The 15,324-nt window shown below is 39.6% G+C and overlaps 1 protein-coding gene across 1 annotated transcript in view; it reads left to right on the forward strand.

The window, feature by feature from the left end:
• LOC130575686 (mitotic spindle assembly checkpoint protein MAD1-like) overlaps positions 1-15,324 on the forward strand; it is a gene marked incomplete at its 3' end in the record, with an annotated part of 188,555 nt that overhangs the window by 21,624 nt on the left and 151,607 nt on the right. The window contains exon 10 of the mRNA XM_057369757.1: positions 13,503-13,589. Coding sequence (XP_057225740.1) covers positions 13,503-13,589 — 87 coding nt within the window. The remainder of the gene's footprint in view (positions 1-13,502; positions 13,590-15,324) is intronic.

A 15,324-nucleotide genomic window follows, 5' to 3' on the forward strand; every position in this document is an offset into this window, starting at 1 on the left:
CCTGCGAGTAGCTGGCAAGGGGAAATGCAATTGGCACTTTGTAATAACTGATATATTTGCAAGGCTGGTAGAGAGGAAGAGTGGAAAAAATGCTCTGAATTATTATTTTTTCTAATTGAGTAGACATAGGTCTTGGAAATGCACGTGTTTCTGCCTGGATGGCTTATGACAGCTGCTGAAGATAAATGTGCTGTTTCTCAATGTTGTTGGAGTGTAGTAAGATAGTTGAAATAGCTTTTTCTTTTCCAGAAATATCTGTCTGGTTTTGGTATTCTGTTTTCTTCTTTTCAGTGATGGTGTATCCAGGTCATCAGATTTTCACAGAACTGTAGAATACCAGGTTGGAAGGGACCTCGAGGTTCAGCTTCTGACAAAAGGCTGGTTGGACAAGATGGTCCAACACTGGGTCCAGCTGCACCTTTAAAGTGTCCAATATTGGGAGAAAGTTTAGGTAAACCCTTAACCAATATACAACATGAAAATCTAAATCAGAATGTCTGACTCTACAGTGAAGTTGAGTGTTTACCAGAAGTGACTTTCATAGTCTGGTACCCATGTGATGCTAATAATGAAGGGACACATCTGACATACAGTATTAACTGAATTTTTGTATCTAAGGTTTTAAGGGCTCCAAAATAAATATTTAGTTCGTCAAAATTCAGGCATCAGAAGGGCAGTTAATAAAGTTTTATCATCTTTATCTGTCTGTGGATTTTGTCAGGGAGARTGGGATGCTTTTGGTGTTAAACTGGGATTCAGTTCTATGGTGGGACTAAATCCTTATGTGGAATTTGATGGAATCATATCTGGCAAGAATCTTGCTGACAGCCTCAAGTTTGTACGTGGGTTTCCATAGTTTAAAGGGGCTGTCTCTCACTAGGTTGTTTCTAACCATTTTCTCTGCTTAGTAATTTGTTATTGTTAGGTTTGTGTATGCTGTCCCCTGCATTTCCCCTCCTTGCTGTGCTAGGGGCGTGTGGGGATTTAGCTGAAACAAGAAGGAAATGACTCCCTTTCCTCCTCCATGCACTGCTGTGTTTGTCAGAGGCAGCTCCAGGGCTCAGGTTGTCCTGCTGTTGTGGAGGAGCTGCASTTCTCTTCTGTGTGAACAATAAGCTTTGTATCTGTTTGTACAGTAATGAACTGCTTTTGTTTCCTTCAGGAACCTGCTCTGCTGTCTGGAGCGTTTCCATTTACAGACAACCCTTGCCAAATTAATTTTATTTAATTATCTCCCAGGGCTAAGCTTGAATACATTTTGTGTTAAATTCACCGTTTCTCCCTCTTCTGAACGAAATGGACTTAATATCCTTGTTAAAATCTGATTAAAACTAAAATTGAGTTTTTTGAAGTCTGATTATCCCATGAAATGGAATTTTTAAACCTAATTATGAATGGATTTGCATACATTCTTAGAGCCATTGAAAAGGAAGTTGAAATAAATTTATTAATGAAATCTTCCTCTTCTGTCTCTTTGGGCCATGGCGATTGCTGGAGAGGGATGGAAAAGGAAGGCAAGCGAGAATGAAAATTCTCCCTCTTTTGAAATGTACCCTCTCCCCTCCCAATTAATTCCAGAGCTGTTTTGACCCTGTCTCATTTTTATTCCTCTCTGCCACTCAGCCCAATTTAGGTAATTGAMGGCCTTTCAGAGGGTAACTACACAGTTGAGCTGGTTTCATGTATTTAAAGCCTTTGTGCTTTCTGAAGGGAGGATGTAGTGGGCAACTTTTGTTTCCACTATGATGTTCTTTCTCTCTTTGCTGAGGTAGCCCTGACACCTAATCAATAGGCATCTCTCGTTTCTCCTTTCTGAGGAGCATTTGTTTTAAACCTGCTAAAAAATGGAGAGTTTTACAGTGTTGAATGTGAACACAGAAATTTGGGGTTGTTTATGCAGCTCCCTGGGCTTGCAGCAAGAAGTTTTCTTGTAGGATGTATTTGAATCTCTCAGTGCAGTAATTGTGCCCATCCYTTCAGGATTTTGTAAATCCTCTTTGGAAAAAAGGAGTGCCAGAGAAGGATGTGTCTGCTTTTCTGACTTGGTGATGTCTGACAGGATCCCTGGTGCAGAGAGGTGTTGGTTTCATGTRGAGCCTCCTACTTGTTGAACCTTTCTGTGTGTTTCTCACACTGATTGAAGAACTTATCTTCTTACATGAAAAGTATAACTTAAAGATACGACTTTTTCTTCTTTTTGCCAGTTATCCTCTTACGAGGCTCACAAAAAGCTCTTTGCATACTAAAATATTAGTTACAGATTTTTTTAAGCATTTTCTCTCCATCATGTGCTGTGTGCAGTTTTTTTTCTTGTTAAGAAATATAGTAAATGTGGTAGAAAAAAAGTGTGTTGGCAGTTCAGAAACCCTGGTCTTGATAACATGACTCTGCAAAGAGTAAATGCTCAGCATGTGGCCAAATGTTCTGCAAGCATTTGCATTTGCAAAGTTGCTTTCAAGTACAGAGGGACTTGTTTTCCATACGCCTTTGTGCTTCATTTTAATCCTGGCTTTGCACTGGTTTAGTRCTAAACATACTGATGGTGTCAGGTTCTACAAGGAATGTGGATTTCTGGCACTGCTTCTTTGGGATGTTTCTTGATGAGAGAAGCTGTGGCTCAACAGGGGAAGGAGAAATGAGCTGAGATTGGAAAATACTTTTAGAATGGCTGAAGTAAATCCAACATTTTCTTGGTAACATAACAGGAAAAGTTGAGAATGCAGACGAGCTTTGGAGGAGTTCAAAATTATTTTGAGGTTTAATGGCTGCAACTTTCATTTGTGCTCTTTAAAACTGTGTCCAAAGACAGGTTTAACATGTGAGGTACATAAGACTTCTTGTATAAATAGGACTCCCATCTACACTTAGGTTATAAATGCTTAGCAGTATCTTCCCCCTCAATCTCCAGTGAAATCTGAAAAGTTGGGAATATGTGATGCACCTTTTCCTCTATTGTGGAGCTGTTGTACAAAGCAGCCAGCCAGAATCTGGAAGCTGAAGCTCCTGGAGAAGCCAGGAGGAGATCTCCAGGAGAGCAGATGCTTTGAAGACTTTGGGAAGGCTGTTCAATTCTTTTATTCTTGTTTGGTTGGTTCTGTAGCATCCATTCACTGAAAAAGGAAATGTAACTGGTTTTGGGTAGTCCTATATGGTACAGCAGGATGAAGCAAGATCTTGAAGGTAACTGTGAATGAAAGGAAGGATGTGAAAGTGATGTGAAAAAGGGGTGTTTGTTTCTTTTAGCAGAGAGAATAGGAGCTTTCTGTGGATACATTTCAAATTTYGACAGTATTTATCATCTAATCTTACTCGTGCCTCCCCCAGTAGCTTCAGGCACTGGAARTGTTCAGTGTTTGATGACAGCAGCAAGCCAAGGTGCTGTCCAAGTGTCACCAGTTCAGTCCTTACCTGAACCCCAATCCTGTAGCTGGGGCATCACAGGGAAGCCACAATTGCTGCTCTGAACGCTGTGCTGGATGCAGGTARCTGAGCTGAGTGGGGGTTTTTGAGAGCAAACTGGCAAAAAGAGTAATTGTTGAAATGCCACTGTTTACATCTATAAACTGCAATTACACTTGAGCAGTTCCACTTTCTGTGAGCAAGTCTTAAAGTCTGCTTCTATCTCCTAATGCCATGAATTATTCATTCCTTATGGATGAGGGTGATTGGGGTTTGGCTTTCACAGGCAGGTTTATTATGCCCACTTAGCTCCAACTGCTTTGGCATGCTCCAAGCCTCAGTTATTTTCCCAGCACTTGTTCTTAGCGTTCATTGTTCTTGATGTTAAAACTTTTGGAGTATGTAATTCAGCTCTGGTTTTGGGAGTGAGAGTCTGAGGGGATGGAGAGGGCTGGTTTCTTTCTTTYGATTTTTCTTTGCAGCAAGCCTAGGAAGAGCTTTTTATTTAAATCTGGGCTAATTGCAAAGTCTGAGGGTAACTGTTGTATTATCACCATGTGTCAAAGAGCTTGGATGTGAGACACTTTGTACGTGTGGCTGGGGAGCTTTGGATGTYAAAGGAAATAAAGCAGAATTTCAAAATGAGGGGGATTGATGTGCTCTGCCCTTCAGGGAGAGTGGTTCTGAGGCTGTTGGGGTATCACAGGGGTGCCACCACCTCTGCAGCAGCAGTGACACTGTGGGTTCCTCTGTTCTGACAATTTGTGTCATCTGGTTTGTGCTGGGACTGCAGCACTCAGGTCTTGCTGTGTCTCATGTTAYTTGATGCCTAGAGCTGATGTGTTAATGGGCTTCCATAAAACTTTCCRTTTTAAATGTTATTTGTCCTTCACTTTGAATATTAAATTTTTAGAAACTTTCCCCAAAAAGAAAAAAAAAGTATGAGAGAGAATTACTGCATTTGTTTAAAGTTCTGAAAGCTTTTTTTAGCTAAACAGTTCAAAGAGCGCATCTCACTAATCAGAGGAATATTTTTGCGTCCCCGGGGTGGTCACAGTGTTTTAATTGGAACTCGGGCTTCTTTGAAGTCCTTTTTAATCCTCCCTGAGCTGGGGGAGAGGGCTTGAAGACGGCGCTGTAAATCTGAAATTTCTTTGGTTTATTTACATGCGTCTGGGGACGGGTGTAATTCGTTTTCCTGGCTGCAGCCCGTGGACAGCTGAGTGGGAAATGTTCTTTTTTTTGGGGTTGGGAGAGCAGAGCCAGGGCTGGGGTTCTGTTCTGCACATTGAGCTCACGTGCTCCTGGATTTGTTAAAACCAGAAACTCAGCAACAGGCTCCGAATGGGAAATGAACTCTGTGGGAAACTCAGTAGTAGTTGAATATGAGGCTAGGCTCAGCAAAAAGCTGGGATTTAAACTCATGTTTTAGGATTAACTGATTAGTATTGCTCGCAAAAATGGTGCTGCATGCTGATATTTGGCTGTTTTACCAGCTGAGAGACAAAAGATTTGGGAGATGGTGCTTATGGTTGGTAGCTTTAATCATCCATCAATCCAACGTGGGGTTTTGTTTTCTTACATKGAGTTGAATTACAGATTTTTGGGTGTCCTTCATCATATTGTTTAGTCTTTGGGCCTCAGTTTCTCAAATCTTTGGTCTGGTTTCTAGGGATATCCAGTCCTACCTCAGATGTATTACGCCCTTGATGTGACCACCCCAAACAGAGCCTCAGTGGCAGCTGATGCCTTTTGTGCCATCTTAATACAAAYCCCCTGTAGGACCTGTGGCTGCTGACAGAACAAGCATTTTCCTCAGACATTGTCTAATTTTGTTGTTGTGCTATTGATTTTCATGATAAATATAATCATTTATCARCTGTGTTGTCTGTGCTTCAGTAAGGCTTTTAACCTCTCACATTTGCTGGAACTTGGATGTTTTATGTTCTGCTTCTGGCAGAGGTGAGACWTATGTTGTAAAAAGGTTTGAAATAATCTTTTACTGAATTCAGGTAGTTTTTAATTAATCAAAGCAACAGGCTTAACCTCAATTTTCTATCTGAAAGAATAAATTAGAATTCCAGCTGAATATACAAGCAGTATGCTTTTCATTCTTTCTAAAATTGTTACCATAAATTCACCTGTGACTGTTATTGGATTGATATTAAAAAAAAAAACAGTTAAAAGAACTTTTACTGTAGCTTGAAGTTGCAGTTTAAAGTGGCTGCTCCTGCCATGAGATTGAAAATGTGATTGTAATCAGAAGTAAATAAGAATAAAATATGGGGTGTCAAATCCCTTTATATAAAATAGTTGCAAATATGGTCTAGACTCTCCCAAGGACCTGTCTCCAGCCATTAATAGYATTTCCTCTTGCTCAGGGTTTGTGTTACTGCTGGCTAATATTTTCAGCTGATAAGAATCTGGGTAAACAAGAGGATCAATAAAGATGTTGAAAACAATGCAAGGACTTAGGTAAATTAATATTCTGCAAGGATTATCTCAGACAGGTGTCAAGAGAACAAGACCATCAATTCAGTGCAATCTGTGACAATAATCAAATGTCCATAAATTGTCAGTAGCCAGCCTTGGAGCTCTCCTGTCAGACAGGAGCCCTGGCTATCTGGAGAAATGGTGTAAAAATGATGTTTCTGTGTTGGTAAATTCCACGAGGGTTGGAGTTATGCCAGAAGGGCGTGTTGGATACATGGAAATTATATTTGGTTTTAGGTTTTGGAGGATTTTTGTGTCTTGTCCCTGTGTCCCACTCCTCGTTCCTTGAGAAGAAGCTGATGGTGTTTGTTTCTAGGCTGGTCCAAGTGTTTTCAAATGTCTTGAGAGTGACCTTGCAGAATGGAACCAGCAGGGGTTTGATAAAATTCTGTTTATTCCCACCGATATTCTTGGCTAATTTGAAAGCTAAGGAGTTGATTTTTTTACTTCAGATGTTTGTGTTGTAACCAGCCATCCTTGCTGGCCTTCAGCTTGGTGAGGAATGAATCCCTGAATGAGCTTCATTGACATGAAAGTTAAGAGCAGCTTCTGCCTGATCTTCTGGAAGTTTCATTTATTGCCTTTAATTTTTAGCTGTCAGCATTCTTTCCCAGTTCTGTGTAATCCCAGTAATTGGCCTGGAATGGTTTTCTGGGTTCCTAATGACCCTTTGTTGAATGAAATCTCTGTGAAAGATACAACATCTGCTGCTTTGGAGTTTGTTTCCAATGAACATATCTTTGTATTTCAGTCTGGATTTCAGAAATTAATTTTTTGTTACTATTCACAGCTATCCAAATGCCTTGGAAATCTAAAGATTCTAACYCATGGGGTTAGAATACATAATTGGTATTCTGCTGTGATTCTGTTCTTTAGATTAGATTTGCCCCCACCCTCCTCATGAAGTTTCTTGGTTCYCCTGTTTGCMCTGTCCTCTCTRCCCAACCTCAGATTGCCAAAATGATTCTTCCARCTCCATTGGCAAATAGAAACTACAGGAAAAACTATAGAAAAACCCTACTTATGACTCCCTAAAAGAAGTTTTTATTCATTTCACGGCATTATTTTTCCCTTTAGCTGTTGCTTTTTTCTCAAATTAAGTTCATGATTAGGAAAAAGACTTAACACTGCTTTTGCTGCTGCAGTAAAATGAAACATTACATTATTAAATGTGTTTACATTTTGTGCTTGAAGTCTTAAGGGCAGTAGGTACGAAATTGTGTGCCACAATAATTTCCTTTCWACGTCGTCATTAATATATAATTACATTCGCTAAATTGAGAATTGAGAAAATACATTTGCTTCTCTAATTGTAAAGACTGTACTGATATCTGTGTTAGCATGAGAGCAGTAGCAGCCATTTTTAAAATCCCTTTTGATAATTTCCAACTTCACCACTTCTGTGCTTGTGCTGGTGAATTCGTGAAAGATGCTTTAGAATTTTTTGTGGGTTTTTTTCCTTTTTCTTCAGTGTCTGATCTGTCRGGTTTAAGACCTTAAGAACTCTTTCTTTTCTTACATAGGACAAAGAATATTTCACTGCTTTGCAGATACACTCCATGCATTTTGAGTTACACGTTAAATGCCTTATTGCTGCCTTATAAATGGTTTCATTTTATGAAGCTCTCTGTATGACTCTGAAAATTGGTTTTGTTTCACCATAATCTCTCCAAGCTTTAAATTATATATCATGTGATTGAGCAGTGGTAAACCCAAAAGCTGAGTATTTTCATCTTCCAGGTGAGAAGGTTTGGTGCTGCTGTGTGTACATTCCCTCTGCTTGAGATCTCTGAAAGCTTTTCATTTGTGAGATTCCATTCGAACCTCACCAAATTTCTGTGCTTTGTTCTGTGCTTGCTCTTAGGGCAGGGATGAGAAGGAGGTTTGGTCTCATCAGCCAGGGATGAGAAGGAGGTTTGGACTGTTGAAATGTTTGCCCAATTATTATTTTTTTTTCCAAAGTAGGATTAATTTTTCGCTTGTTGAGCCCTTATCTGTATCTTTAAAGTAGAAATGAAACTTGAACGATGAGTTGTKATGATGCCGTATCATTAACTCGGGGAGGAAAAAAGCTTTCTTCATTAAAATCCAAAGAAGTCTATTAACTGGAATCTAAGGTAGTTTTCTTCCCTTTCATTTCTCCCCTCTTCAAATTATGGCTTGATTGGATTAATTGCTGATTTTGCAATTGCTTCAAAAGAGACGTATCAATTGTCTTTAGAATTGTCAAGACACTTATACACACTTAAAATGTTTTCTTACAAATAAGTTGTTCTTCTGCTTCAAGTGGTTAATGGGGACATTTGCTTTGGTACAAAGCAATTGGATTTGTTGATTGTATCTGTACACARATAAGAGTTCTCTAAATGAAGGGAGCCTTGGAGGCTGAGATTGCTTATTGCTTTCACTTACACTTCAGATTTCCTCCATTTRCTTGGTACAGAAAATATGAAGCAGCCACTTTGTTGGAGAAACAGTCTGGTGTATCCCTTGTGTGGATTTCTTTTCTTAACAYCTTCATTTGAATGAATAAAGGTGTGTGACCTCTCTTTAAAAAAATTTAATTGAAGTGCTACAAAGCACTGAGAATTTGTTTTTGTGACTGATGTGTGTAGGAGATTCCAGACCATATGGATTATTTAATGGAATCARGAATAGAAAGGGACAATGTGGGCATGGAGTTATGGACAAACAGGGTTAGCTACCTGGCCTGGAGCTTGAAGGGACTTTCCTGCAGAAGTGCTGCTGAAAATGTTAACTCTCAGAACTTCCAGGTCTGGACACCAGATTTTAGTGSCAATATTTTCCTGTAGTCTGGTAAAGGRGAGCCWGGGAATGTTCCCAGGGAGGCAATGTATATTTTGTGGAGAAAGGGATATTAAGCAATTTATAGTTTTCCCATAACAAATGCGGAGTTAATATGACCAAAATTAATATGACCAAATTAAACATAGGGACTCTGTGCTGTGTCCTGGGAAGTCTGAAAGAGCTGTTGTGATTATTATTTGTTGAACTTTCTTGCAGGGTGAGTCCTTCCAGGAGCTGAGATGTTTTTGGACTTGGTGAAGCTTCAGAAGTAGATAGGAGCCCTGTAAAGCAGAGATAGACGAGTTAAAGCAGTTGAGGAGATCAAATGTACAAAAAGGATGTTTGAGACTCACTTCAAACATACAGGAAAAGACTATTGCAGGCATTCCATGGCCTTCCTAATCATACAGAAATATTTAAAACAACTAAACTGCCTTTCCAGGAATCTTCTCTCGTTGTCATGTTATCGTTCCGTGTTTATTCTTCAGATGCTGTTGTTTTCCTGCCTAGGAAGAAGATTGAATTATTTTTCTAAAAGTGGAAAAGGTTCTTSTTGGGGAGAGGAGAATTTCAGAGTATTCTTAGGTTTCCTTATACATAATACAAAAAAAAAAGATAAGGAACAAAATAAATATTTTATACTTTTAGGAGATTACCTTTAAAAGAAAACAACAAACCAAAACACAAAAAAACATCTGGAAAATGTTTTTCATAGAAGAGATTTAAGCAGATGTGGCCTCCCTTTATGGGACTTATTCTCAACAAACACTTTAATAAGGATGTCTGTGTCTGGTCTTTGTCAGTTAATTATGTTCAAGTGTAAAACTGAGAAAATTGTGCCAAAAATCTGGTAATGTTCCATTTCAGTTTAATATGACTTAGTTGAGACAACCAAATCTGTCATTGTATATTCACWCTGAACTAAATCTGTAAAGAGAAATGTTAATTCAGCAGACTTCCAAAAATAAGTAATTCTGAGCAATTTAGTATTATAAATGTGATTTTAGTTTGGTAGTTTGRATCAAATTTAATTAAACAAAAAGCAGTGAAGAACTCAGTCTTCCAAACATATTCACAAAGTGCCTGTTTTTCTCTTTAGTTTTACTTTTGTCTTGCACTTYCATACTTAAAATTTAATGTCTGATCTCTAGCTACAATCAAAACTCTTCCTTTGCTGTGCATTTTGAAACATTTTATAGAAGCAATAAAAAGTTGACATTCTAATAAATTATAAATTAAAAATCTTTTTCTTTTAACATTTTTATCTACGTACTGAGTTGTGGTTTAATATTACTTCGACAGCTGATTCTCAGTGTGTAACTGTCACAGTTTATGCTGAAATGGTAATAGATCCTTAACTAAGAACAGAGCATTCCTCCAAATCCTTGGAAATGTCAGTTGTGTGCATTAAAACAAAAAAGGCATAAACAAAACACCATAAGCCATTTTCCTTAGAAGTTTAAAAAGTGTGACAGTGGGCACTAAAAGTCATTGGTTGAACATTCTGTTAAGTTGATTTTTCACTTCATTTGAACATTTTTGTGTTTTTGAACAAGTTTTATGTTTTTATCGTTCTTGAATTGCTCCTTTTCGAATTATCTGTGCTCCAAAGGAAGGCAAAGAGCGTTGCTTACCAGCAGTTTTGTCCCTTTCCTGCCTTGCTGTGCTGTTAACTGCTGGACTAATTTGCTTGTCTAGGGCAAAAGAAAACCTTGTCCAAATTAGGCTTAAACTCAGCTGTTTGTTTTCATGAATTTTGCTGAAGCAGAGAGTGTCAGAGGGACAGAGGGAAGGTGGGACACAGGAGGAACATTCCAGCTTTTGGCTGTGCCTTATCCAGGAGAAGGGAGCTGAAGGCAGTGATTTCATTTGCAGCTGCATTTTGGGAGTCATTTTTTCACTTGTTCACGTGAACTTTATGATTACAAAGCACACAAATCAGTTTTGATAACCCCCTGCCCTGAACTGGGCCATTCTGGGTTCCTTGGCASGTTTTTACTCAGCTGGTGCACACAAGGTGTGGGGTTTTGGTGGTTCCACGGGGAAGGAAACTGCCTGAAGATTTGCAGAGCAAACACTGGCAGTGCTCAGCTTTTCAGAAAGGGAATTCTGCCTCTGTTTGGGTGAGGACAGGGTTTCAGACCTCTTTCAGTGAGCCATTGTGATTCCAGCTGTGTTATCATAAAGATCCTCTTAAAGCAGATTCCTTGGCTTTCCAATTCTGCTTTTGGTACCAATTKTTCCATAGGGAATGGACAGAGCTTCACAAAAATGATAGACCAAGGCTCTGAAGGCCAGCTCATGTTACTGTGTGTTGGGATGCTGACAGATTTCTCTCTTTCCATGGCATTGTTGTCAGAAACTGGTGCAATGACAGGGCTGGTTACAGCTGGTTGGTGTTTGCAGTGCTYTGGGACTCGAGCAATTCTCTTCAAACTGAAAGCCATGATTTAATTTCATTGTGCATGCAGTGTCGTTCCTCTGCTTGGATCTTTGTGGAAATGTGGYTTTTGCCAAAGTGCTGATGATCAGGGTGGGGTGTAGACCTGGGAAAACTCTCAATAAGGATRTTTAACAGCAGAGTGTGTGCAAAGGTGTCTCTGCTCACCTGGCATGATTTAGTTTGACAGAAATTGAACTTTCCTTTACAGGGGATTAATACCCATGGACTCGCYTTTCTGTTATATATCTATGCTGCTCCACTTAAAAACAAAAAAAAAATAATAAAAGGTATCTAATGCCAGTAAAGCTTTGTCCAGAACTAAGTGTAAACCTAAAGCTGCCAATTGCTGGAACTGAGATTGGAAGCTGATTGTTGGTTTGAATGGCTAAACAGATGAGGATGATTGTTTTTTATTGGAAATCGGTCAGGAGCAATCATTACTAGAAATCTGTGGCTTTTATAGTCCTCTCTCATTTTACTGTTGGATTAATTTCAGTTCCTGATCTCAATCCTAATAGATTATGATATGAATATCTGAAAAAAAATGAGAAAAACATCAAGGCAGATATACTTTTTTGTATATTGAAATAAAGAATCCGTGAAATTATTTCCTTGATGCAGGGACCAAGCACTGGTGTTGGGGGCTGGCACTCAACATGGCCAGAGAGCTGCCTGGTACTAACTATTCTTATGATAAATCTGCTATATTTGGGTGATTTATCCRAGCTTAGAACTGCATTTTTCAGAGCCTTGTTGACTTGGCATTCCATTGTACAAAGATTGTTCCTGTGGAAATTGGTGTGTCTGCTTGCAGCTGCTTTTTGCCAGACAGACTGAGTGTGCCCAGTCCATTTTTCCTGTGCTTTCTCTGCTGCCCAAACATTGGTAACCCTCAGTAAAGAGCTGCTGAGCTACTTTGACATGTTATTAAATGCTGCAACACTTTTGAAAATCCAGGTATGTGTTGGATTAAAATTGACTGGTCTCTGCTACCAGAATTTTATTTAAAGATTTTTTTAGCCAAGCCATCTCCAGGTCATATCTTGTTTTTTCTCATAATTTCCATGGCTAGTGGGTGTCATGTCCTGTCCTGACTGATTTCTCTGCTTCAATCTGTGTCTCCAKTGTCTGCTGGGAGAACACTTCCATCTGATTTATCATATATTGACTGTTAAGACTTGGATGTAACACAAGTGGTATTAGAAGCCTCAGTATTTTCTGCTGAGGAAGGACACAATTCTGGAAGTGAAACGCAGGAATCTTTCAGCTGGGTTTGCCAAAATTGAATCCTATCTGCACCAACTCAGTGTTTAACTAATTTTCGCTCTACTGGAAGTGACAGATGATTAAAGAAGAAAAGTGATGCCTTTTTTTGATGTGAGGAGTCAGCTGAAAAATACTTTCATTGGAGAAATGGTTTCTTTAGTCCTGGATTCAGTCAGAATGCTCAAGCTGGAGGTAATTTTCCCGATTCAGTTTTTTTTGAGAGGCTCAGCCTCATTCCAGCACTGTATTTCAATATTTTAAACTCTGACCAGGCCTGGTTTAATCTGCCAGCAGCATTGGGACCTTGACTTGCTTTTTGGGGGCCGTGATAGATTGTGTTTGTACAGATTTCACTGCTGCAGAACTGATGTGGAAAGCCCTTCCAAGGTCTGGCTCACTCCTCTCATTCATTCCCCTTGTTCGAGCGCAGGTTCCTTTGAGAAGTGTGATGGAGATGCTTCTATTTTAGGGTGGGAAAACCTTTCTCATGGCTCAAGGCAAATTTTTATTTTTATCTTAAWGAGAGGCCTTTGAAAGAACAATTTCCCCCTGCAGACACTGTTGAAGTGGTCTCTGGAATTGCCAGACTGGAGTTATCATGATCCCATCCCATTACCTTTAAACATTTGTCATTGGATTTGATGAAAAAATAAACCTGTTTCTGTCAACTTCAGAGTCTGTGGAAATCTCTGATCTCTTTGACAAGAAAAAGGTTATCAGTGACATCTGAAGTGACACCCAGAGCTGAGGGATTTGGGTTTTTTTCTCTTCTGGAGTCTCGGTGTGTGTGAAAGACTCTGAAATCAGCACAGGTAACTCTGTGGGGGCACTGCTTTGAGTCACCTGTGATGTACCTGAACCTCCACACTCTCACAGGATGCACCTCCACACTCTCTTACCCTCTTATGAATCCTGATCTCATGCTGGAATGGTTTTGATGGCTTTAGGTTCTGTGTGAACTGGCCAAGCTGCAGCTCTATGTTCTCAGGGACTGCAGGAAATGGCCTTGGGTGGTTTTGGTGAGACCTCTTTGGGAATATGGACTTTCAACCAATGATTTGTTAAAAGTTTTCATTTTGTTTTTATTGTGTAGGACACCTGATGATCTCTCCAGGCAAATTGTGGCCCTGCAGCAACGGGAGCTTGCCCTRAAAGAGCAGAACTCCACCTTCATGAACAGGTGAGTGACTCCAGGAGGGGATGCTGCTGTGTTAAACAGAGAAAGGACACAAAGGCTGCAAACTGTCAGACCAGCTCTCTGAATTTCCTTCTGTGCTGCCCTTCCATGCTTTCTCATGGTGATAAAAAGTTTTTTTATTGACTGAAATCTTTCCAGAARGAAAAGGAWGAACTATGGGTGATGCAGTGAAGAGTTAATCAAGCTTTATGTTATGAGTTGCAGTKTTTGCAAGGGGCAGTGAGTTTCTTTCCCTGACCATTTCATCTGGAAAGGGAATGTCACAAAGCAAAATGTGGGTGTGGGAGAGGGAGTTGGGACTCTGAGGACTGGGGTTTGGCTGCTGGAAGGCCCAGGTTGTAGAGATGGTGGAGGAAAAGGCTGTTGGCAGTTTTGGTGGCAAAGCACTGCAAGGCTTTGAGAGGAGCAGTGTGTTTGTGGAGTGAGATGTATATTTGAAACATGAGGGTGTTTAAACCTTTGCCTTCCTGTGGGAGTGAACACCTAATGGGGAAATGAATCTGCCAGAGCTAAACTTTMCAGACTGCATTGGTTCCACAGCCTTTCTGAGCACGCTTCTGCAGTCAGAAAATGCTTTTCACCCTCGGTGCACAGATCCTCACTTCCCTCCCCATTTAATTCCTGTCTGTCCTTGTTCCAACAACACCTCTGCCTTTCAAAGAGCCCTGGACTGTTTGTATCACAGGGTCTGTAGCAGCAGGAGTGGGAAGAATTTCAGCCTTTGGCGTAAAAACTGAATGTAAAGCAGTTAAACACTGTGTGATTGAGCGCTGGGTGAGCAGCATTTGCTGATGTGTTTCCCGAGGCTGGAGCTGCATTTGGGTTCAGGAGATTCTGGTTCCACCTTCTCCATGATGGACAGGATTTAAGCCAGGTGTTAAAAGCTTTGGTTGTGCCCCTGCTGTTAATGAAACTGTTTAGTCACTTGTAAAATGGGCAGCTGAGTGTGAATTCCCACAAGTGAGCCAGCCAAATTTGGTGCTTTTTRCTGTGAAGTTTACAGGGGGAAGAGAAAGATCTCACCAATATAAAAAAGACATTCAGTATATTAAAAACAAACCAAGCAAGCCCTCAAACCTGCAGCTGACTAAATGATCAAATAAAAGAATGATGGTAGTGTTTGAGTTACTGATTTGGGTTGTTGTTTTTTATGCTGCTTTTCACAGCCTCTCAGGAAAGTGTTTTTTCTAAATTTATTAATGGCCAAGGGGAGTCATGTGTTGAAAAAGCAGCTTTTTGGTAGTGTCTGTTCATCTAGATATAATTGTGCCAATTTAGTTTAAAAATAAAAACATGATTAAAATYACTTTTTGATTTCAAGTTAAATGGGCTGTAAAGCTGCTCAAATTAAAATTCTAACATTTTCCTGATGCAATGCTGTGTGACATTTCTGAAACTGATAGTTTTTACTTTCTTCTATCACTTACCTTATTCTGCCTTARAAAGAAGGCAATAAGATAAATTTTTAAAAACCTTTCATTACAGGTGATTTGAAAGTTCCCCAGCAGAACATTCTGAGTTTTTTGATATAAAACGTTGTTAAAGAAGCAAACCTAATTTTCTYCTTTCCATAAATCTTCTCCAGATTTAGCTGATGGTCTTCTCTTTTATTTGTTTAATAATTGTGTTCAGGATTGTCTGTGAATTAMAGTACCTTAATATGTGATCATGCCTCCCTCTAGTGATGGAGCCCAGCACTTATTCAGCTTTCTATTGT

The sequence above is a fragment of the Malurus melanocephalus genome, unplaced genomic scaffold (genome assembly GCF_030028575.1).
Source record: "Malurus melanocephalus ecotype Western Australia unplaced genomic scaffold, MMel_1.1 scaffold_115, whole genome shotgun sequence".
Lineage (NCBI taxonomy): Eukaryota > Metazoa > Chordata > Aves > Passeriformes > Maluridae > Malurus > Malurus melanocephalus.